We start from the raw sequence: 25,858 nt of genomic DNA on the forward strand, positions 1-25,858 counted from the left end.
TGTGTCTTGTGTGTGCAGTAAGATTTCTGCTTGTGGTGCTTTTGGTTTTTTTGGCCTCAGGTTTGGTAACCAGCGTTGGATCTCCATTCACTTTATAGAAGTAACTGTTGCCAATTCTGCCCTAAATTCAACCTAATGTTTTAGTCCTGTTAAGCCTGTGCCATTACCATGGGGAAAACAAGCCCTGAATTCAAGTTGATATATACTCAGAGGCCTAACAGAGACTGACGCAAAACCCAGAGGTCTCCACTTTATTGTGTCAGGGATATGCATGTTAGATGAGCCCAGATGCAACGACTCAAATAGATGATTGTCTACCAGGACATCCCTTCCTACTCAACTAATCACTACAATGGAATGTATTGCCCTACTGTTACCTCTGCAACCTCAGCACACAGCCCAGCCCAGTAAATGCTTTTCACTCTGGAACACTTACAACCTTTAAGAGCACTCCAGGACAACACAGCAGGCAAGCAAACAGCTAGAGAGGTTACTGTCTATTTTTACAAAGCTCCTATCATTGTTACTAATTTTTTAGCATATTGTCAAAGATGCTATTTTTCAGCAAATCTACATAGAATCATAGAATTGTAGAGTTGGAAGTCCAACCCCTTGCAATGCAGGAATCTCAACACATTGTCTCCCATCCCATTTGAAACCAAACGGGACCCTGCTTAGCTTTGCAAATGTGTGAGCAGTTTTATTGCTGCACCACTAGGAGGCACATACTTTTACACCATATTCAACTGTCTGCAAACAGAGCTCTCAACAAACAGCCTAAAACACCCAGATGCAGAGTAGTGGTTGTTTTTACAGTAAATGAAAACAGCAGAATCCCTAATGTGATTAAAATCTCCCACCTAGGACACACACTGGCTTGATATGCTAAACATTTTTTTTTATTTCAAAAATAACCATCATATATAAAACAACAACCAACAAGCATACAATGAAATATATCTATGTGAAAATGAAAAAAATGCTTACAAAATGGGGGAAAGCTTATATGAATTAATATCCACATTACACAGTGTGTTGACATATAAGAAAAAAACACAACCTATGGTACTGATTATTCCTCATTTCTCAAGGTCACCATTTCAAAAAGAGGAAGCAACTACTGGGGGTTGCAAAGATGAAAGGAAGCTGACATTCACTGGCTCCTGGTAATCTCCAGCACTGAAATCCACAGTTTCTTCAAAATCAGTCTGGGGGCGGGGGGGGGGGGGAGAGAGAGAGAGAGATGTGGTTAAATCCAGGGGAAATTGCTGGGCTCCCCCACTGTTTTCTCCTCCCCAGAAGATCACCACCACCTCACCTTCACAGGGCGGCACATTTTGGCATGGTTCTTGCTCCTCCACCACCAGCCTCTGTCCATCCAGCGGCTGGCAGTTGGGTCTTGGGCGCCCCCAGAAGCTGACGTTCTGTATCTTCCCGTTCTCTCCTTCCACTGTCATTCTGCAAGCCAGAGAGAAAGGATCACAATGAAGGGGCTGCTTGGCTTTGGAGAACACACTCCCCTACCCTGTTCCTCCAAACTGGCTTCTCTGGGACAATAACAACACAGCAACTCCAGCAGGATATGTCTTCCCCCACCTCCAACACAGGGTGGGTGGGTGGGTGGGTGCTGTGCCAAACCACTATAAACAGTCATGGTATCCCCCAAAGAATTCTGGGAGTTGTAGTTTTTTAAGGAGAGCTTGTAGGAGACCCTACCCCATTCCCCTCACAGAGCTGCAACTCCCGGAGTCCCCGGGAAGACCAATTGACTGTCCCAGAACTGTTCTGGGAACTGCAGTTCTGTGGGGGGAATAGGGGTCTCCCAACAACTCTCAGCCCCCTTAGCACACTACAGTTACCAAGCCATGACTTCACCCCACTGGATTCCAGCTCAGAGCACCCCACATATTGTTGCTGGCTACCTTTTGTACCGGTTTTGCATGTGACAGCGAAAGGCTCAGGTGTCTTTATATTCAGGGCCAGACTTAGGGGGTAACTAGGGCCCTTTCCTGGATAATCCAACAATGGAATCCTCCGTTGGATTTTAACCTTTGCTGGATCCAGGACCCCAGGAATTAGAAGGGACTCAGTCATCATACCGCCTAGCCCCTCCCGGCTCAAACTCACAACAGCCTATTTGTTTCCAATCTGATTTTATTTATTTTGATAAATTGTATGCCCATTTGTTTTCCATGTGTGATTTTTATCACTATTATTAGTGAACATTCAATATTGTTTTGTGCAAACTGCCAAGCAGTTTTTGCCTATTAACTCTTGTCAGATAAATACATGAATTCTGCACCAGCTGCAGCTGGCCAGCTAAGCAAGTCAGAAAGTGGTTTCGCAGGCTTGCCCTTCAAAAATGAAACAACTCCCTATTTCTCTCTCTCTCAACTCAGCTCTCTCTCACACACACACGCACACTGCCCTTCCCTCATTTCATACTCACGGGTAAGGGGGGTAGATGGCTTTGCACTCCCTCTTGCGAGATTTCATGGGCTTCTCCCCACACGGCGGGTTGCAGAGGCCCCATGGGCTCCATTCTGTCCAGGCTCCTTTCACTGAGAGAAGCCACACAAATCAGACCCACAGGCTTGGCATCCCCTTGGTTCCACCTCTGCCTACTGAACAACTACCATTCAGGGAACTGTAGCTCTGTGAGGGTTCTCCCAACAGCTATCAGAACCCTTAACAAACTACAGCTCCCAGGATGCTCTGGGGGAAAGCATTCCAACTGTTAAATCAATATGGTGTCAATATGACAAGTACAGTATCTGAAGAACCAGTGGGGCATGGCAGTGAGAGCCTCAGAAAAGGACCGGAAAGACATGGGACTCAGCTACATTGGTAAAAATAAAACATTATAAATGCATTATAACATGTAATACCAGAGGGTGCTGTAGAGCTGGAATCAAAACTATGAAATTTTCCATTATGAGTTTTTCAAAAAAAATCAGAGCATTTCTTATAGTTGTGTAGATGCAGCCATGGGTTCAAAGCCGTGCTCAACCTGAAGCACACTGGGTGGCTTTGGGCCAGGCATTCAAAAGCAAGGGGCGGTGATCAGGTAGGGAGACGTGGCTGGCTCACCTACCCTCTGCCATCGTGCCTCGAGGGCTGCATCTGTTTGGAAAGAGATATCAGATACTACACTTGATCTTAACCAAAAGGCCTAACACAGGGGTCGGCAACCTGTGGCCCATGGACCAGAGGCGGCCCACAAAGACCGTTTTACCGGCCCACGAGCCGCCTCTGAACGGAGCTACGTGCTCGGTGAGTCCCCCGTGCGCTGCGCTAAACCGAGTGGTACCGGAAATTGCACCTGCGCATGCGCAGATACTGGAAATCACGCCTGTGCATGTCCAGATACCAAAAATTGCTTCTGTGCAGGTGTCTGGGCATGCGCAGAAGCAATTTCCGGTGCCGCGGACATGCGTAGACGCGATTTCTGGCACCGCGCTGTGCCAGTCCAGCCCACGAACGATCTCTGTGGGAGTGATCCAGCCCATGGCCGGTAAACCTTGCCAACCCCTGGCCTAACAGATGGGAGTCTGTTACAGAGAACTCATTGTGAGCAGACAGGTGTAAGGTTGCACAATATGAGAACTGAAATTTTAGGTTGGAGATCTGGGATTGGATAAAACTTGGATCCGGGACTGGATAAAATTAGAAAACACAGATTTATTAGATTTGGAAGGGGACAACAATAGATTTGGTTGGCATGCGTATTTGTGGTACAACAAAGGGAGAATACATAAAGCGTTTTATAATCATATAATTATATGATTTTAAGGGCATGGGAAAAACATAAAGAACTATTAGAACAAAAGACCCCATGGTGGGTCTCCCCTGCAGAAGTAATTTCAATCAAAAAATAAATTGGGAGAAAATATGGCCTACATACAGAGGTGTGCTATTTTCTATTGAAAAGGAAGGGAAGTTAATACTGAAATAATATGAGAAGATTAAAGAATATGTGTATGATTGGCTGCAATATCGTCAATTAAATGATGTATTTAAAGAAGATTTTAAAAGGTTTTAGCTTGAGTATTTCAAGTTTCCAAAGAGAAATTATAGAAGATAATACCAAATTGTTGAAGAAAACATAATTTACTGTACTATTAGAATGGGAAACAAAGGATGAAGAGGTAAAAAGTGCAATGATTAAATGGGCGCAAGATATAGGACACAATATACAAATGGAAGAATGGGGAAAATTATGGAGAGTAAATTTAAATTTACTGATTGTATTTTAATAAAAGAGAATTACCTGTACTGTATATGAAAATGATGTATAGATGGTATATTACACCAGAAAAAAATAGCAAAAATGTATAAACAGGTTCAAATAAGTGTTGGAAATGTAAAGAAAAGGAAGGCACCTTTTTCACATGTGGCAGAATTGCAAACTGATTAAGAAGTATTGGGATATGATTTATAATGAAATTAAGAAAATGTTTAAATTGACTTTTATTAAAAGACCAGAAGCTTTTTTATTAGGTATTACAGGTTAAGATTTACCAAGAGAAAAGAAAAAACACTTTATGTATACAACAACTGCGGCTAGGGTGTTATTAGCCCAAAGATGGAAAAGTGAAGAAATACCAACTAAGGAAGAATGGCTACAAAAATTAATGGAATATGCTGAAATGGTGAAGTAAACAGAAAGACTCAGAGATAAAGACAATAGAGAATTTTAGAAAGATTGGGAACTTTTCATGTTGTACTTACAGAAACAATGTAATGATCTAATGAGTAAACATTTTCAATTTTGAACAGAAATAATAATTATCAATATGGAGATATCATGTACAATATTTGAAAGCAGGCAGGGTTTAATTGGGGACGACGACTAGAAAAGGATGTTGAGGGAAGTCGGGGGGAAATGTATTTTGTTGATTTTGATGAATTGATATGTGGCAATGTGATAAAAATGTAAAATCCAATCAAAATTTATTTTAAAAAGGGAAAGAGATATCAGAAAGTAGAATGTTGTTGTTGTTGTTTTTAAAAATCCACATGATAGAGGAACCATGAATGGCCTTATTAGATTGCACCATCTATGCCCAGCATTCTGCTTCCAGTGGAGGAGCCGTTGGGCTCTCAGAAGCAGGACTCAGCCAGCCTCTTATTCACCACCCAGCACCTCAGGAGTATTGTCCAGGAGGCCGGAGCCCCAGGTGTTTGGCACTTTCCTCCCTTCCACCTGAATTGAAAACCCTCTTTTTTATATACTGTAACGCCGCTTTCCCTCAACGTTCACATCTGTGCACATCTATACATCAGCACATGCTGGTTTTAGCATATGTGTGTTATGGGCCAGAGTCTTTGGGGATGTAGCAACACCCCTATGGCATTTTATTCAAATAAATACTGCTTCTTTCATATGGAGGTTCCATTTAGATATCCTGGCTAGTTTTTAACTGAGTGACCTATACTCAAAACAAGTGCCTAATTCTTTCTTTCTTTCTTTCCTTCCTTCCTTCCTTCCTTCCTTCCTTCCTTCCTTCCTTCCTTCCTTTCTTTTAAAAAAGCCACCCAAGAAATGGCCATCACATTGTGGGTGGGGAAGGTGGGAGGAGGGGAAGACAAAAAGTAAACTCAGATTATCTAGGGCTCCTAGCAGCCTCCCATCATCCAGGCTCGCCCATAAGTGGCATTTCTGAAGCTTAGCCTTTCATAAATTCTTGGGCAGGGCCGCTCCTTCCACCTCTTTTTATCCCCAATACTCACAGAAGCATGACTGTCTTTTTATCCCCAATACTCACAGAAGCATGACTGGACATTGTAGCAGCTTCTGATATCGATGGTTTGCCCCACACAGCGCTTGCCCTCATGTGCTCGTCCAATGCATGTCCTGGTTCTCTTCTGAAGTCCAGTCAGCTCATCGCAGGCGATCCTGATATTGGTGCCTTTGTTCTCGCAGTCACTCCATTCGGACCACTCCTTCCAGCGCCCGTCCACTGTGTGGCATTGCGGGAGAAGGAGGAGGGTCAAGAAGAATGCCAGGCAACCTCGATGGTGGGCAAGGTCAGCCAGCCCCATAGTCCAGGGATGGGACTTGAGGGCCACCCACCACCGTAGTCAGACACACGCACCCCATCTAGGCAAATGAGGGTCACCATCCCAGTTCAAGGACACAGCCAGGCAAAAATCGCTACAGGAGAGAACAGAAAAAGGGGCATGTTCTGGCCAGAGCAGGAGCTATGTGGGGTGCAGCCGGAGCATTCCAGGGGCCAGATAGAGAAGTCTGGGGAGCCACATTTGGCCCCAAGGCCTGAAGTTGTCTACCTTGGTGTCAAGCAGATTCATGGGGAGGGGATACTGTAACTTGGAGCAGCCCTTGGTACTAGGGTTACAATTAAATATAAATTATTTCCTAGGGGTACGAATCAAAGAAATTACACGTTGTTTCACACACATCCATATATGTAGTTGTTAAGTGTGTACCTCCACCCCAAATTACCAACTGAGCTTTAAAACTAACTTATAAAGCATTGATTGTTCAAATTATAAAAAGATTTTAGCAAGTTACAAAAATATAGCCTAAAGTCAGAAACATTACATGACCACAACCCGCAAGCAGGAAGTCCCAGCAAAGCAGGAAGTTCCCATGGCATGAAACTTTTCATGATACCCGTGTTAATATATTCTATTAAGATTTTAATTAAATAAAAGGTAAGTTCCAGCTATCCAGATGTCTGCGAAATGTACCAGGCCCAGAGTCAGCATGGAGCATCCATCTGCAGCACCCCAGCAGGAGCCCCCCATGTTGGCTGCCCTGACCCCACTTTTGAAAAACATGTTCGCTTCCTGCCATATATATCCCCGAAATAGTGTCACTTCAGGGCATGGTAGGAAATTTACATGGCAGTTCCCAGACGTAGCCACGAGGCAGGGCAAGGGAGATAAGGAGACCCCCTCAAACCTGGAGCTGACCAGGCCTCACACACACTCATTGGTCAGCAGGCAGGAGCAGGTTGACCTCTTAGCAAGCAGCTAAGCAGAGTATTTGCTTGGTGTCTTTTTAAAGGGAAACCGAATAACTCACAGAAGAAGCCTTGCAAAAGCCCTGAGAGATAGACAGACCTCCACAGTCTCCTCAACATGTGACAGCTCAGAGTTGCCAGAGTTTTTCTGGGATCTGGCAACAATCCCAAAGCACCTAATTCAAAGATATACGGCCTCTGTACATGGAGGTTCCATTTAGTTCTTCTGGCTAGTTTGGGAATATGTGGGGGCTCCCCTTCACCTCTTGATTCCTGAATTTCACACCGTAAGGGATACAAGCCTTCTGAAGAAGGGGCAATATTCACCAACAGAAGAAAGCCAGAAAGTGTTAGCAGGAGGGCCGCAGATGACAGTGGGCATTGGAGGGCTGGAGGAAATGGAAGCAGCCAGGCAAGGGCAAGCGAGCGGGCAAGCTTGGTGGTCTGGCTCTAGATTCCCTCCCACAAGAGCTGCCCCTGCCACACCTCCTTCCTTCCCCATTACCTGGGCAGGGCATCCTGGTGTTACAGGTATCGGTGTGGGTGTCTGGACCAGGGCAGAACTTCCCTCCATGCTTTGGCGCAGGACTGTCACACAGACGCTTCTTCACCGTTCGGCCAACCCCGCAGGTCACCGAGCAAGAGCCAATGGGCTTCCAGCTGCCCCAGCCGCCGTCCTCTGTGGGGCAACACAAAGAACTCTGGACCTCCAGCCGGACTTGCTCAGACAAGCACAAGCTCCAAACGGGCATCACTGTGGCCCATAAAGTGTGGAACTACATTGTCCAGGAGACACAACAGAAATTCATTTGGAAACTCCCTGCAGCAGGACTGGGAAAACTGTGGTCGCTGAGAGGTTCTTGGACTCCCAGCAGCTCCAGCCGTCAGCATGGACAATGGTCAAGGGTTATAGGAGTCCTTTCTGCAACATCCATCCCCAGCCTATAAACTAGGTCTGTCACTTTGGAAAGCATTGGGACAGGCCAGTCTCTCTGGCCATTTCCTTTCAGGATCACGATCCGGCCGGCCAGAGATGGCAAAGAATCTAACATTCACATATGCATTAATTTGTATATGTTAACTGTACTTTTGTAGTATTTTCTGTTCTTTGCATTGTTGTTGCTTTAGTTATCTGTACACCGCTAAGAGATATTTTTAAAATACACTTTGCGATATAGAACTGGCATAAATAGGTACACAGTAAATAAATCCATAAGGGGGGGGCCCTTGTCTCTCCATCACCCGCAAGCTGCTTCCATGAGGAGGGCTGGGTCAATGAGGCGGCTTTCTTTCCTTACGTGGACAGAAGGGCAGTCCGCTGCAGGAGCGGTAATCTCGGTCAGCTCCAGGACAGGGGTTTCCAGGGGGGTCTCTGGAAGGTGGGGGGCTGTTACACTGACGCTGGCGCTGCTGCCTGGGCTGTGGCCCCGAGCCATCGGGAACGCAGGTGGCAGGGCAAGGCTCCCAGTTGCCCCAGTTGCCCCAGTTTCCATGGGCTGTATGAAAAGAGAAGCAAGCACAGAAGATGAAGGGTGTCAGGATGGGCTGTGCAGAAAGAGGGCAAGCAAACCTCGCCTCAACAAGACCTGTTTCCCCTCCATCCTTGCTCCAGACCTCAGTCTGTCCTGTCTCTCTCTTCTCCATCAGAGAAGCTCTTCCAGCCATATTTCTTTTCATGCATTCAGCACCCCAACCCCCCACCCTGATTCCCTCTCCTCCATTCATTCCCATCGCCTTTTTAACGGAGCAAAGGAGTGTAAGAACTTACACTTTTTAATACATAAATGCTGCCATTCATGGACAGAAGGAAAGATTGATTCTACCATTTTCATTTTTTTTGTACTGCACCACAGTTTAAAAAAAACTACCCCAAAAGTAAAACAGCCTTTAAAAAAAACCCCACTATAACCATTTCTTGGATCATTTTGTATGGCTACCTATCAGTGAAATTCTTTTGGCAGCTTACAAAATAAAAATAAGCATCCGGTATTTTTAAAAAGTCAAAATACAATAATTGAAACAAAAAGTCAATAAACACAGAAACCCACCAAAAAAAAATCCTAGAAGAAGCAGAATTAAAGAATTTGCTGCTCATTTCAAAACCCCACTAAGAGAGTGATCCTATAGAAAAATCTACCATGATGAGTGTGGTTAGGATCCAGTGGATCTGTGATGGCTTGTTTCCCCAGCTCAGCTGGTAGTAGCCCTGCTCCTGAACAGAATTTGGATCTGGTGTACTTTACATGAGCTTAACTTACGCTGGCTTATTGTGTATAGGATTTCTCCCTAAAAGATGGTGAGCATAAGCTTTATTTAAAACAATATTAAAACTGTGAAGGCCTAGCCCTAGGGTTTGTTTTGAAACACAAGTTTAAGCTTTATTTACCTTAGTGAACAAAAAGGTACCAGAAAGACCACAAAAACGACACCAGGTGACCTCTCTGGGGAAGGCAATAATCCACTATATACAGTATGTAGTTGGATCAATCCATATTCAACCTTCCTGTGCATCCTTGCTCCCTCCTCCATTTCATGCCTCTGACCTCTCATTCCATCCATTTTCCTTCCCTTCCTGACATCCTTTGACCCAGTTCTTATTTTCCAATATTTCTCCAGCTGTCAAAGACCTACTTGGGCAGATCAGGTTGGTGTCACAGGGCTGTTGTTCCGCACTGTCTCCTAGGCAGCTCCCTCCACAGTCTGGTGTCGGATTGGTGCAAGTTCGCTTCCTTGTCTGCAACCCTCTGAGGCAAGTCACGGAGCAGGGACTCCAGGCAGCCCAGGCTGACCAGCCTCCCTCCCCTGCAAGGAGATAAGGGGCGGCATCAATCATGAATAGCTTCCTTGACATGCTTTTCTGCAGAAATGCTCTTAGGAACCAAGCAAGCTGCTTCATAGTGAGTCAGATCACCGGCCCATCTAACCCACTGATGTCCACAGACTGACTGGTAGCAGCTCTCCAGTTAGCTGATATATTTAGAAGACAGAAAGTGGGAGCTATTAGCGAAGCTGAAAGCTGAAGATTCAGCTCATATATTTAAATCAAATTAAAGTGGGTGGGAGAGAAATTCAACAGTTACAAGAATCCACATTAATGGGAAATTGTTGTCATATAAACAGACAGGTGTGCTAGAGGTGTGATCAGGATGCGATCCATATATCCACTGGCGGAGGAAGATGGGGGCGGGGGGAGTGCACCGCCCCCGACAGCACGATCCTGGTGGGGTGCCAGCGCGGCTGCCCCCAGCCCCTGTGGTGCACCACACCCGTGACGCATGCCATGCCCCCCGGGACACACGTCAGCCACGCCGCTGCCTGCTCTCTGCCCCCGCCCCCACCCCCACCCCGGTGCCGAAGCATGAAGCTCTGCCACTGCATATATCAGGGATGGGGAACTGGGGGTCTTCCAGATGTTGTTGGACAGTTGTTGGCTCAGAACAGATCCAGCTGGCAGGCCCAGGGGTCAGGACGATGGGAGCTGAGAGCCCAGCCCCATCTCGAGAGCCACAGTTTCCCCACCTGTACTAACACACTTACTTGGGAGCCTGTTACAGAGAACTCACTTGTGAGCAGACAGGTGTAAGGTTGCACTATATGAGAACTGAAATTTTAGGTTGGAGATGCACAACTTGTGGGCTGGATTCTAGTTATGTGTAAATTTTACCTGGCCCTGTATGACCCTACAAAATGTTAAGACAAACAAAAAACCCTTGGTTTTACAGATAAGGAAGAGAAGCAACTGGTTTCCATGTGGATTTAATTATAAATATTAATGATTTGTTTACAGCATTTTTACCCTGCTCTTCAGTCAAAAAGGCTCCCAGAGCAGCTGGCAGAAGATAAATAAGAGCAAGGCAGCCCCTGACGAAGACTGACAAACTAAAAGGGGGAAATGGATGAGGAGGAAAGAGGAAAACCAGTCAGCTCAGGCCCTAGATCTTAGCATACCTTCTTAAAAACCAGATGGAATGGAAAACAACCTGATAACAAGAGTGTATATCTGAGCAAGAAACTGTGTAGCTGAAAGGAAGCTGTGTTCAGCCCAAGTTAAAGGACCCTGGGGGACTTCAAGGTGACACCCCAAGTTCAAGAGAAAAGAGCCAAGATGCTTACTGGGGCAACAGGCCATCAGGCTGCAGGTCTGCATCTCCCACTGGCGGGTGCTGGCCTCACAAAAGCCGGCCGGGCCGTCACGCCCATGACACGTCCGGCTGCGCCGTTGGACGCCTTCCCTGCAGGAAACAGAGCAGGGGCTCCAGGGGGACCAGCCACTCCACTGAGCTGCCCTGTGCGAAAAGAAAAAGGAAAAGGAGGAGGTTACAAGTCCTCCCTGCTATGGGGAGTCGTAAAAATCCCCCAGGGAAATTCCACAGATAGCCCAGGGCAGAATTAAAGTACAGCGACTCCCCACTTGCATGGGGGTTATGTCATGGGCCCCCACGCACTTCAGTGAAACTGCGTTAAGTGGGGAGCACCCTTTAAACACCCTCTCTCCCGCTCTCTCTTCAAACCATACCAAAAAATACTGCATCCAAAAATATCTGCAAATGGAGTTGAAGCTCTGTGTCCTGCAGAAAGCCCCAGAAGCCGAAGCCTCTGGAAGGACTTCCACCAGCTTTTCCTCCCTCCCCTGCCCCATACACACCACCACTGCTACCCCAAATTGGCTCTGGAGGGTCAGAGGAACTTCCCAAACAGCATGCAGCAGGAAGGAGAGGGGAGATTCAGGCCAGCAGGCTTGCTGGTGCTGACAGAGCAATCTGCAAAAGGCTATACTGAATTCCTCCCTTAGCTGCGCACTCACAAAGTCTAGGTGCAAATTTGTACTACGGTGAGCTAATTCCCAACGCACTAGTTAGACAGCAATGAGGGCAGCACCCTACTTAGATTTTCTGTTCACAAGGAAGCCATATCCTTGCAGGGAAAATATTTGCCTCTAACAAAGTGTTTGTTTGAAATTAGCACACACACTATCACTGTCAAATTGTGGTGTCACAAAAGCTGTACAAAAAGCAGGGGGGTGTCATGCTGGTTGATTAACCAACATTCCAAATTTCACAGCAGGACAATACCTTTACTGGGGGACCCCCCCCCCAATGTTGTCTGTGTGTAGCTGGCCTGGTACTAGGCAAGGCAGCTACAGCCACACCAGGGACTCAATTGTCCCCTGTGCTTTAAGGCCCAACCCGTGGCATAGTGTCTGGGGTGGGGGGCGGGGGTCCCATTGGGGATAATGAGGTTGGTGGCTGAAACAGCTGAGCATCCAAAAATACTTTTAAGGGGGCCAGTGTTTGGCCCTCCGGAGCCCATGGGCCTTGGCATTTGCCAGGTGCCCCGGCTGGAGTGGGAGAAAGAAAAGAAGCGAGTTCCATGCTGTAACCACTTATACACAATCCATTGACAGCAAATTTGGTGCACTTTTAAAGCACATGGCTTCTTCCAGACAATCCTGGGAAATATAGTTCACCCCCTCATACAACAACTGCAATTCTCAGCACCCTTAGCAAACTATAGTTCCTGTGATTCTTTGGGGGGAAATCCATGTGTGTAAATGTGCTTTGAGCATATGGTGCAAGTCCTGAGCACAACAGCATCCTCCCTACTTGTGATCCTGAGCAACAGCTATTTGGAGGAAGAGTGTGCCATTGTGGCTCGTAGCCACAGAAGGTATTTGGGGATCTCCAGCAAGAGAGATTGGGTGAGCTAGAGAAGGTGCTGAGCGAAACATGGGTGCGGTGCTTAGTGATAGGATTCTCGTGCGACACTCACTGGCAGGCCTGGCAAGGTCCATTCCTGTCCAACTGGAAGCCGTATTGGTGGTTTAGGCAGCAGTCGTCCTGGGCAACCCCTTCCCCCAGCAGGTCATTGCACTTCCCTGAAGTCGCATCAAATGCCCCGTAGCAGAAAACGTTTTGCGCTCCTGAAATGAGAAAACCCAGCTGAGAGCAGGCTGCAAGCAGGAGGATAGCAACCCCCCTCCTAAGCACAAATGGGTGCTGTAAGTTTCCTATGTGGACTTGGGGACTCTCTTCAGGCCACACCCTCCTTGACGCCTTCCACTTGCCTGGAAGACGAACGGACAGAGGTGTGAGCGTAGAAATCTCTGGCTTTGACACAGTTTTTTTTTTTAAATTTATTTAATCATTTTTTTTATACAAACATCAACCGCAAAAGACACAAACAACAAAAGCCATAATAACAATAAGAACACAATTTTACAATTCAGAATTGAATACACTGATACACCTATGACTGCACCTTTTAAAGCAATATTTCCCCACCTCTCTCTCCTCCCCCAACTTCCCACCACAATCCGCCTTATCGCTTAAATATTCATTCCAGATTTCTTCATATTTATCCATTCTTATTTTGCGTCAACATGCAATTCGTTCATATGTAGCTAATCTGTCCATATTATCAATCCATGTTGTGCTGGTCGTTGACCGTAATAAAGGAATCTAAATCTAAATCAATCCATGTGCTCAATGGAATCTTTTTTGTGGCTCTTCCAATTTATCAAAACAAGTTTTTTTTGCTTCTAATATAGCACCGCAATCCATATTTTTTATCCCTTGAAATCTCCCACATTTCTGGAATATAATTTAGAATTAAATTCAGTTCCCCTAAATAACAATTTATCTTGCTATAAATATCCTCACCTTGCACCAAAATGATCTTATCATCGGACAGTTAATCAACATATGTACATACAAGTCTTAGATCCATAGAGGCTATTTCAGTTGATTTTATATTTAGAATCATAGAATCAGAGTTGGAAGAGACCCCAAGGGCCATCCAGTCCAACCCCCTGCCAAGCAGGAAACACCATCAAAGCATTCCTGACAGATGGCTGTCAAGCCTCTGCTTAAAGACCTCCAAAGAAGGAGACTCCACCACACTCCTTGGCAGCAAATTCCACTGTCGAACAGCTCTTACTGTCAGGGAGTTCTTCCTAATGTTTAGGTGGAATCTTCTTTCTTGTAGTTTGAATCCATTGCCCCGTGTCCGCTTCTCTGGAGCAGCAGAAAACAACCTTTCTCCCTCCTCTATATGACATCCTTTTCTATATTTGAACATGGCTATCATATCACCCCCTAACCTTCTCTTCTCCAGGCTAAACATACCCAGCTCCCTAAGCCGTTCCTCATAAGGCATCGTTTCCAGGCCTTTGACCATTTTCGTTGCCCTCCTCTGAAGGAAGGAAGGAAGGAAGGAAGGAAGGAAGGAAAGGTCGGCCAGCCCTGGCCCAGAGCAACCTCACTCACCCTCACATTCTGTAGTCCAAAGCAGCAACTGGTTGCCAGTTTCCTCCACCTTAGAATAATATTATAAATATTTAACTAGAGATTTTTTTATTTTTTTATTTTTATAATAAAAAAAGAAAACACATGGTGGCGGATCCAAAGGACCATATGTCTTCCTCCATGTCACTCCAACTGGTCCTAAAAGCCTGAGCACTTGCAGTTGGAGGGGGAAATTGTAGAAGCCCACATAATTGCTTAAGTCATTGGCTCTTGACTGTTTTCACATACTAATACCACATTCTGTAGAATTCTTTCAGTTATATTTTATCTGCACAATCATAATGAATTCGAGGAACCAAAATTCGAGGCTGAGCAGCAGCAGCAGCAGTGAACAGGGTTATAGACTAGTGAATTGCAGTAGCTCATCTTCATCCCCTCCCCCCCCCCGCCCTGCTCACAGTCGTGAAGAATATCCCTACGTTATGAATGGTCCATGTCACCATTAAGAAAAATAGGTCACAATAGGCAAATATATATGTGGACAGTCCCTGGAGCAAGTGACTTTTCTTCTTTATGTTCTCAAAGCTCTTAACTTAGCTGAAGGTTGTCATCTGAACGGGCCAGGTGTTTAACTGAGAATCGATCAGAGTCAGTCCAACATTTGGAAAACAAGACTTTAGAACTGTTTTGCCCCAAAATGGCAACTAGAAGATGTTCCATTTTGGCATTGGCGGAGGAAGAAGAGTGCGGGGGGAGTGCACTGCCCCCGGCACCGTGATCCCTGTGGGGTGCCATCACGGCTGCCCCCCCCCCCCGGCGCTGAGTGCCACGCCTCCATAGGTGGCGTGCCACGCCCCCATGACGCATGGCAGCCATGCCCCCACCTGCTCTCCGGCCCCCCAGTGCCAGAGCATGAAGCTCCACCACTGCATTTTGGCGACTGTAACCTTGGTTTAAGGAGCCATTTGGTGCCTAGCTTATAAATCTGTTTCTAACACTGCTTTACAGACATCTGCCAAGTGAGGTTAATGCTTCATGCAGCTGCCAGGTGGGCAGACCCTAATGAGGTGAACTGTTTTGCTAGCATGCATCTGGCGAAACTACCAATTGCCCATGGCCATTTGTGCCATAGTAAACATCAGGAAGCCACAAGACTCACTTGTCATTTCTCATCACTTCAGGCCAGAAAAAGTTTCTCTGACTCAACAGCTCCCTGCCGGGAAGCTGTTATTACCTTCACCAAAGCTCTACCAGGAAAGAAACCTGGAAACCCTATGAAGGATGGAGCAATTTTTTCAACTATCCCCTTTGCTGCAAATTAAACAAGAAGCTGCCATAGCACCGCCAGCAGATAGGGCTTCCTTGTAGCAGTCCAAAATCCTGAAAGAATTCCCTTCCAGGAAGTTCCAGCTCTCTCTTCCCTGCTGGTTTTCAGAATATGGGTAAAACCTTTGTTGTTTGGGTTGGCCCTTGAGAACCATCAGCTATAATCTTTGCATAGGAAGGACTATTGCTCAGTGGCAGAACAGCTGCCTGGCATGCAAAAGCTCCCTGGCATTTCCTAGGAGGAGGTGCCTGAAACCCAGCCTGCTTCTTGACAACACTGATCTAAATGGATCTGACCCAGTATTAGGGCAGCTCCCTATGTTCTAGTATTCCTTGCTTCATATGGTTTTGCTGCATCCCCCCCCCCGTTATTGGTGTTCAGAGGTGAGTGGTGCTGCTTATGTAGCCAAAATATGCATGGCAAAGCATGACATGACAAAGCTTTAGTGGGAAAATAACTATGGGAAAGCCCCCCCCCCTCAAAAAAAGCCCAATGAAGACTGAGCTGCATTGCCATTAAAAACTAACTGTTGGGTTGAGGGAAAGGATCCATTGCATTGTATTTTGGTTTGGGTATTTTATTCTAATTTTTGAAGTACCATTTATATATTGGTGAACAGCAACATATTTATTATTTAAATAAATAAATGCCTCAGGTTATAAAGGGATTGTTCTGCATCAGTCCTCCTCCTGGACAACAGAAGGTCTCTGCTGAAACCACATGAGAATCCAAGCCCTTCCAAGGGAAGATTTGGTAAGGAGCGATAAGCAAGTTCTATACCCGTGGGATACTTTGGTCACATAATAGGCAGGTTTCGCACTATTTACCTTTGCCATCTCAGGTTGCATGGAAATGTTTAAGCCAAACCTGTGGCTTGCAGGGGCCTGAAATCTTCCTAAGCACCCCTAGATGCAGCCTAAATATGCCACCCTTTTCCCATGGTGAGGTTCCTGGGCTTAACATCTGCAGGACAGGCAGAAATCCAACAGGCAAAGTATTCCCTGTCACATATATGGGGGAAAGGATTGTGTGCACAGAATTCCTGCCTGCTGTGCAGCTGCTGCTGCTGCGGAAATAAAAAGTGGCAACTAAACACAACAGGATTGTCACTTAGCTACCAGTACACAAAAGTTAAGGACATCAAGCTTTCCCCTGAATGCAGCTCAGAGGAGTCTGTGCGCAGGAGGACATTCTTGGCTTAATTTCTGCTTGCTTTGCAGGCACAGGAACAGGAACAGGCCCTGCCAGAGAATGGTGGCAACTCTCCCTCACTACTAGGGGTGGGTGGATTTGTCAATTTCAATTTCTCTATTTTCTCATTTTTCTAACCTTGAATTCAGTTCTCCATACTTCCACATCAGATTGTAATGATTTTTTAAAATTCCTCATGAAAATTAATCATCAAGTTGGTGCATATTTATCCTAATATTTTATTTTTATTCTGAAGCATTTATAAACCAGTTAACACTTCAAAAATCTCCAAGCAGTCACTTTTATAGATATTATTGTATGCAGTTTTGCCTAAGGCACACATTCTTGCAAAACAATTTCCCCTAATACACTGAATTTTGCATATTATTTTCACAAATATATGCAATTTTTTTGCACAGTTCACCCTGTTATATGCACATTACTTGGCAGGAGAACTGCCCTGCAAAAATTGCAGAATCCCAGATTTCAAAGGATGGTTGCATTTCAATTCACATATTGTTTTAGAGAGTGCAGATTAGGCAGGTCAGCCTTTAAATGCAAAGTGAAGCAAGATTCCCCCCCCCCCCTGCAATTGTTACTCATTACCAAAACATTCCTGTCCCCTTTACCTGCAGGAGCCTCCAGGACCCCAAACCACCAAGACACCACCACCAGGAGCTGGAACTCTTTCCCCCCAGCCATCACCATGGCTGCCTCTGGAGCAGAGTGAAAGGGAGAGAGAGAGAGAGAGAGAGAGAGAGAGAGAGAGAGAGAGAAGATGACATGGCCAGCTATTGGGGAAGTTTGGAGCAGGGGAAGTCCCTGGCCAGCCCCTCCTGCAATACTCCCTTGGAGTGACTCAGCCCTGATAGGTGGGGCAGCACCCTGATCAGATACCTACAGCTGAAGAGGACGGAGTCCAAGGAGAGCAACAAAGCACTCAGAAGGAGGTGCCTGGATAGCTCCGTGTGTTAGAGTGTGGTGCTGATAATGCCAAGGTGGCAGGTTCAAACCCAATGTGAGAGAGTGGCATATTCCTGCATGGCAGGGGGTTAGACTAGATGATCCTTGGGTTCCCTTTCAAATCTGTGATTCTATGAAGCAAAGACCCCCAGGAGATCACAAGTTTGCACCAATATAAGTAAGGTGGGAACATATAGACCAGTAGTTTTCAACCAGAGTTCCTTGGGGTGCCTTGAATGGTGGCCAGGGCTGCTGTGGGCAACATCGGCCTCTGTCCCTCTTGTCTCTGCCTCCCAAAGGCTTGCACAGCTGTTTGTTGCAGCAGCCCTGGCTACAAGCTCCCCAGGCAAAGGGTGCCTCTGGGGCTGGCCAGGGGGTGCTTCCCAGGCCCCTGTGGGGAGAGGAGGCTGAGGGAACACTCCACAAGGGGTGAGGGGCTGCTGGCTCTGCAAGCAAGGGGTGACATAACTGAACTCCTGAGCCCCACAGGGGTGCCACAGAAAGAGTGTAGTTGGTCAAGGGAGCCATGGACTCAAAAAGGTTGAAAGCCTCTGATATAGGCATATGTACACTGACCAGACAAGGACACCATTTCCTGCGTCATCTGTCGATTCATAATGGACCCTGAGATTCATCATGCCTTGATGAATTCATTAGTCTTTGAGGGGTTGCAAGACTCTTTGTTCTCTGTAGGCAGAGCTGTGGATCAATGCACAAAATCTCAAGCATGAAGGAGGAACCTGTGGCCCCCAAGCCATTGTCACACTACAAACCCCGAAAGCCCCAGCCAACATGAGGAATGGTCAAGAATGGCCACAGGTTCCTCACTGCTGATGTAGAGCATAGTCTGTTGGGGAGATGGCAGGAGTCTGTAACATCAGTATCTGAGCTGGGTATTGTTAAAGGTTTGGGTTGGAGTCAATCTGGATGGTACCCTGGGGTCCCTTCCAAACCTGTGTAGGTGCAGTCTGACTCTATAAGAGGAAACCAGCCAAACCAGTTTATTAGTTAAGATAATGGCCTTAGCCTTCCATTTACATTAGAGAGATGTTGCCATGGAGACAAATGGGGTAACTACCACCCCCCACCCCCCATCTAGCTAGAAGCAACATCACCTTGTAAGGTCAAAGAACACTAGCCAGAGTTATGTACTTACTGTGAGTTTTTGGCTGATGCTGGAAGCTGGAGACAGAGGCGGCATGTCTTGCACTGTGCTGGGCCCAGAGCTGAGCTTGGGGCTTCCCTGGAAACCTCATGGGGAGTCAATATCTCTTAGAATGTTAATGCCTAGAGCCCCTCCATCCTGTGCTCAAATAAAACAATATAAAACCTTGGGTAGACCCAGGAACCCCCTAGGTTTCTCACCCCTCCATGATTGGGATGCGCTGTTTAATGACAGGAACCCCAATAGCCTGACAGCCACTAGACAGAGCAGACACACCAGGGCTCTGACAGGCAGGGTACAGGTGAGGCAGAAAGGAGTTCAAGAAGAGAAGGGGGTGCACCTGGTGATACATTAAAGGCACCCTGTCACACAACACCCTAAGTTGGGGAACCTTTGCCTGGTTGAACTACAGAGGCTGTTACAGGTACTACCATTCTGGACCATTGGTGGTGCTTGGTGAGGCTGATGGGAGCCCAACAACATCTCAAAGGCCATAGGCTCCTCCCTCTCTCTCTCTCTCTATATATATATATATACAGACACACACACACACACACACACACACACACTCAAAGGTAAGCACAAAAGGAAATAACAGTAACAATGGAGAGCATAAATTTCATTGTAAGATGTAATCAGGTTCAGTGCCTTTGAAAAGACAGGAGGCTCTTTGGCGTGAGCTTTCATGGGCCAGATCCCAAGTCATCCGGTGTCACCAACACACACAGACTGGGCTTATTTTAACAACCAGGCTCCCCAACTCCGAGCAATCATAAGAGGTCCCACCCTGGCTCACACAAAAGGTCCATTTTAGTTCAGCAACATTGCATCACAGTAGATAGTCAGATGGCTATGGAGAAGCCAGGAGCAGAGCACAAAGGCAGAAACAACACCCACAGGCTTCTGCTTTTTCCTTTCCTTTCTTTCTTCAGAACTGAGAAAATTCAGCTTTAAAAAAATACAGTAGAACTCACTTCAACAGACATCGATGACCCCTTGTGACCCTTCAGTAGTTTGGTCACTTATATAACCTCTAAGTACATAAGGAGAGCCTGCTGGATCAGGCCAATGGCTCATCTAGTCCAGCACACTGTTCTCACACCAGCATCAGAAGCATTGCTGCCTCCAACAATGGAGACAGAGCCACCATGGCTGGTGGCCATCAATGGATTGCTTTAACCATTTTGAGGCTGCATACACATTCTACCTCTAAGGCACATTGGAAGCCCACTTCCCCCCTCAAAGGAGTCTGGGCACTGTAGTTTGTTTGTTTGTTTTTTAAATAAATTTTTATTAATTTTCCAATTATACAACCAATCAATTCAATATCTAACACAAATTATATTCAACCATCGCTCCGCCGAGCTATGACTTCCCTCCCCCACGTCAGTTGGTTTTCTAGTCCAATCTTATCGCACAGTTTTTATTCCTTCATATTAACCAATGTCAAAGGTTTATTCCAATCCTACCAGTGTTTTCAAACTTCCTCTATTCAATCTTAAGTACTCCACAAATTTACTCCATTCTTTTCGAAACCTCGAGTCGTCCTGGTTTCTGACCCTGCCGGTCAGTTTTGCAAGTTCAGCGTATTCCGCCATCTTCGTCTGCCACTCATCAATCGTTGGTAGTTCCTGTAATTTCCATTTTTGGGCAAGCAATATTCTCGCTGCAGTTGTTGCATACATGAACAGTCTTTTGTCCCTCTTAGCTATTTCGTCTCCCATCAAACCCAATAAGAAGGCCTCGGGTCTTTTTGGAAAAGTATATTTAAACATCTTCTTAAGTTCATTATAAATAGATTCCCAAAAGGTCTTGACCTTACCACAAGTCCACCACATGTGATAAAAACTCCCTTCCTCCTGTCTACATTTCCAACACATCTTATCATGCGTTCTATACATTTTTGACAATTTTACTGGAGTCAAGTACCATCTATACATCATCTTATAAAGATTTTCCTTCAAAGCTACACACGCAGTAAATTTCATCGTCTCTTTCCATAATTTTGTCCATGCATCATATTCTATATTATGCCCAAAGTCTATGGCCCATTTTATCATCACTTCTTTCGTCAACTCATACCATTCTAACAACAAATCATACATTTTTGTAAGCAATTTGCCTTTACTTTCCAGTAGCTCAGTTTGTAATCTAGATTTTTTCTCCTCAAAACCAATTTTTTTATCTTCTGACAACAGATTATTCACCTGGTGATACTGTATCCATCCTGTAAAAGTATCTTCAATCTGGTGATATGGCTTTAACTTCCAACCTCTTTCCGTTCTCATTAACAAATCCCCATATGTAGATCTTTTACCTTCCATATTAACTTTCTTTAATGTAAGTACATCAATTGGTGAGATCCACCATGGGGTTTTTCTCTCCAGAAGTCTCTTATTCCTATCCCACACTTCAAAAATGGCCCTCCTTATCACATGGTGCAAGAAACCTTTATGAACTTTTACTTTGTCATACCAAAGATAGGAGTGCCATCCAAATCTATTATCATATCCTTCTAAATCTAAGAGATCAGTATTCTGTAATGTCATCCATTCTTTTAACCAACACAGACAGGACGCTTCATAATACAACTTCAAGTCTGGTAGGGCAAAGCCCCCTCTTTCCTTCTTATCTATCAACAATTTAAATTTTATTCTTGGTTTCTGCCCTTGCCAGATAAATCTTGACAATGTTTTTTGCCATTCTTTGAATTGTCCTGTCCCTTTAATTATCGGAATCGTTTGGAATAAAAACAACATCCTTGGAAGAACATTCATCTTGATTGCAGCTATTCTTCCACTAAAGGATAATTTAAATCTAGTCCAGACTTCTAAATCTTTCTTGATCTCTTTCCAAACTGGTTGGTAATTATCTTCAAATAAATTTATATTTTTGGGGGTTAACCAGATTCCCAGATACTTCACCTTCTTTGATACCGCTATACCAGTTTTTTGCTCTAATTCTTCTACTTTCTCTTTCTCCATATTCTTCACCATCATCTTTGTTTTGGTTTTGTTTAATTTGAAACCTGCAAGTTGACCAAATTTCTCCATCTCTTCTAATATTTTTGGAACACTGCTCTGGGGTTCTTCTACCGTTACCACCAAATCATCCGCAAAGGCTTTTAACTTAAATTCTTTTGCACCAACTTTAATTCCTCTTACTTCCGGGCAATTTCTCAATCTTTTGGCTAAAATCTCCAGGACCATTATGAATAATAAAGGTGACAACGGGCAACCTTGTCTGGTGCCTTTTGTTATATCAAAGCTCTCTGTTATTTCATTGTTGACTATTAACTTTGCTCTTTGATCTTTGATCTGTAGTTTGTTAAGGGTTTCTGGGAATTGTAGCTTGGGGTGGTAAACTACAGTGCCCAGAATCCTTTGAGGGAGGAAACATGCTTTGAATATGCTTTAAACAGGGCCAGCTCACCCATGAGGCATGGTGAGGTGACCACCTTGGGCAGCACAATGCACAGAGACAGCAGATCCCAATGTAGATCCCTTTGACCCCCAGAGCACCCCCAATTAAAACCACCTCTCTCCATATTTTGTGCAGGGGGGTGAGGCTCACTTGGCTACAGATTGTTATTTGAATTATGAAGCCTGGAAGCAGAGTTGTTATTCCACTTTCAGCTTGCAGAACAGCAGCTGTTGAACTGCCCACAGTCTAAGTGGTGGCGGCGATAACTATTTCCTTTCCAGTTTCATTTTTGCTCAAGATCACCCCTCTGTTTCCAGCTGCTTTTTTCCTTGAGAGGTAAAATATTCAAGGTATGTAAAAGAGGGGATTTTGGAAGGTGCCCCAGCCCTCCGGGGGGGGGGGGAGTTGCAATGGCCTACAGGTGCATGAATCTTCCATAGTCACAAGGCTCTGTTGCTGTTTCCCTACTCTGGCATCACTGATGTTTGTATAAGCTGGAAAATGAAGTCATCTCTGCATTCCTGGAATCTGTCACTGCACTTTAGTCTCAAGGCTGTTTTGTTTTTAAGGCAAAATCTTGTACTGCCGTTAGAGTATTTGCATATCTAGCTTGGGCAAACTTTTGCCAAACAGTCCAGACCAGATTTCAAGCTCCTGGTACCAGTTACCAGATCAAGAGAAAATAAATCCAGGACCCAAAAAAGGTGTGATCATTATGTGTGGGGCAGGGAGTGGGGTAGGCACTATTTATATTCTCAAAAACTATCTGTGGTTATTATTATTATTTTAAGTGACTGTGTTGGAATAGAAAGTCATGCTCAGAAACATTCTGGTTCACCGGAAGCGGCTTAGTCATGCTGGCCACTTGACGCAGAAGCTGTCTGTGGACAAACACTGGCTCCCTCAGCCTATAGAGCGAGATGAGCGCCAGAACCTCAGAGTCGTCCGTGACTGGACCTTACAGCCAGGGGTACCTTTACCTTTACTGTCCATACCAGCTAGGTATGAACTTCTACTTTGATTTAATACAGTGGTACCTCGGGTTAAGAACTTAATTCGTTCTGGAGGTCCGTTCTTAACCTGAAGCACCACTTTAGCTAATGGGACCTCCCACTGCCGCTGCGCCACCAGAGCACGATCTCTGTTCTTAACCTGAAGCGTTATTTGTGGGTTAGCAGAGTCTGTAACCTGAAGTGTCTGTAACCTGAGGTACCACTGTACTGCCTTTGTGTTGCTGTTTCTCTTTCTTTGAAGCCTCCTGGTCTTCCTCTGAAGGTCAGCTCATCCCCGCTGTTGTGTGCCAAGTGATAATGAAGCAAAGGGTCCAAAAATGTAGTTATGCTAGGAAAAGACAGAAAATGTTATTTCTATTCACAGATGGGGGTGCGGAGAGAAAAGGCAAAGCTGCAGTTTAAGCAACATGGGGAGAAGACAGCTTATTCACCTGGCCCTCCCCACTCTCTGACCTGGGCTGCCGATCAGCTACAAGACCGGGTTCAAAGTCTTATTGTTAACTCTGGGAACACATGAGGGAGGGCCAGGTTCCCTGAAATACCACCTTCCCTTGTACAGACCTGTGAGATTTCTTTGGGTGGGACTCACCTAACCAATACCATCCCTGTGTACAGTGGTGGAGGAAGCCTCTGCGCTGCCCGGGGCGGAGGTGCGGATGCACCCCCTGGGGGCGGGGCACCACGGCACGTCGGATGCACTGCGCATGCGCAGTGGATCTGGCCGGCACTGCTGCGAGGCGGCGAGCAAGCAGTGGGTCGTGGGGCTGCCCCGTCCATAAAGAAGCACGGACGGAGTGCCGGGTGGCGAGGGAGGGGCCGGGGAGTGTCACCCCCCTCCCCTGGAACCCGGGGCGGAGCGCTCCCTACACCCCGCCCTTCCTACGCCACTGCCTGTGTAAAGACTTCCTGCTTGCACATAGAGACTTTCCCCCATCTCCTCCCCCTTTTGGCTTTGTTGGGGGGGGTCAGAGGAACCCCCAACCCGCACGCAAGGCAGGAGAAGGGGTTTGTTCAGTCCAGCAAGCCAAAATGCACGCCCTGATGGAACAATCATATGGGGAAATTCCACTCCTGGCCCAGAGCCCTGTACCATTCTCTGCCATTGTCCCTGTATTACAGAATGGCCTCGTCTCTGCCTTACATGATGCTGCACCCATCAGCTGCTTCATACATCTTGTAAAGACTTATCTTTTAGCCCAGGCTTTGACCCATAATTTCAGATCGTATCTTATGCGTTTGAATTCCCCAAATCCCTGTTGTAATGATTGTATAGGTTTTTACATTGCTGAATTTTAATGAGTCCCTTCCCCTCCAATAATGTACACCACTGAGAGATTTTCAAAATTGTAAGCAAAATTGTAACTAGCCTGCTATATTGCCAAACCAATCTTCAAGGCTCAGTTTCTCTAATAACCAGCGCATGTACATTGAGATCTTCCTCAAAGGCACCTTTCTCAGTGGTGTTGCCCAGTTTATTGACTGCTCTCCCCAGGGAGGCATGGCTGGTACCTACTTTGTTCTGGTGGTTACATTTTAGTACATTTTAGCAAATGTTTTTAAATTGCTTTAAACAGCATGTGTAATGGGTTGTTTTTAATTGTTATTGCTGTGTTAAAGTTTATTGTGCATTTTGTGGTCTGTGGTTTGTTAGATGCTCCAGGAACATTGAGAAATGTTCAAATATTATAATTGCTGTTGTTTGTTTTATTGATAATAGTATTAGTAATTAGTCTTCATTCATTCATTCTTAAGAGCTGATAACAACAAGCACTGCTTATTAATATTTGGGCAAAAGGGGGGTTAAAATATCACCACACCACATTTGGAAAAGAGGTTTTTCTTTCCTGTTTTGCACAATGGCTTCTGGGAACAACCTTGATAATGATCTAAATTAAGAGGCAAGAGCTGAGACTGAAACTGCAGCATGGAAATTTAACTTCTTCTTAAGAACTGAAAGGGGATTGGAAGAGCTATTTAAGTCAAGGAAATAAGACACATTATTGGAAGAATGAGGAAGCTAGCAGAGGCGGGGGGGGGGAGATCTCCTTGGCAAATAAATCTCTGCTCTGCAAAAAGAAAGAGATGGAACCTCTTCACAGCTCAAACAAAGCAGCTTGGGTGGCTGATACCCCACAGAACTGCAGCAGTAAAGAGATGCTTTTCACACCACCGAGATGAGTGCTGTTCCTTCCTAATGTCTGCAGCTCAAGCTGCTACTAAAGATGTGGGGACCAATTACAACATATTTATTTGTTGGCAGCTCCTACCTGGATAGCACACATTTACGGCCAGGCTGCTGGACTCACAACTTTCATCAGCCCCAGCTGGCCTAATCAATGGTCAGGGATGATGGGAGATGGCGTTCAAAACCATGCAGCATGTTCCTGACATGGTGGTTGTCAGGAGCAAGCTGGCAGTAAATCGCACTGTGCACAGGAGCCCACTCCTAGGGGCAACGGGGGCTTTGGCCCCTGCAATAAAATATTTGAGGGGCCTGGGCCCCCAATTTGATCAGCATTGCTATTCAAATGGTGTACATGCAC

At 45.6% G+C, this 25,858-nt stretch overlaps 1 protein-coding gene across 1 annotated transcript; it reads right to left on the reverse strand.

Moving 5' to 3' along the window:
• Nucleotides 1-674: 674 nt before the first annotated feature.
• On the reverse strand, nucleotides 675-17,479 carry CFP (complement factor properdin). The gene is made up of 10 exons (XM_033173684.1): nucleotides 17,381-17,479; nucleotides 12,759-12,909; nucleotides 11,103-11,275; nucleotides 9,621-9,791; nucleotides 8,288-8,485; nucleotides 7,495-7,668; nucleotides 5,769-5,963; nucleotides 2,450-2,561; nucleotides 1,319-1,458; nucleotides 675-1,208 (listed from the first exon to the last, which is right to left on the reverse strand). The coding sequence occupies exons 1-10, from the start codon at nucleotides 17,457-17,459 to the stop codon at nucleotides 1,204-1,206; spliced, it is 1,398 nt and encodes a 465-aa protein (XP_033029575.1). The 5' UTR covers nucleotides 17,460-17,479; the 3' UTR covers nucleotides 675-1,203.
• Between the last annotated feature and the right edge of the window lie 8,379 nt (nucleotides 17,480-25,858).

This window comes from Lacerta agilis, chromosome 16 (assembly GCF_009819535.1).
Source record: "Lacerta agilis isolate rLacAgi1 chromosome 16, rLacAgi1.pri, whole genome shotgun sequence".
Taxonomy (NCBI): domain Eukaryota; kingdom Metazoa; phylum Chordata; class Lepidosauria; order Squamata; family Lacertidae; genus Lacerta; species Lacerta agilis.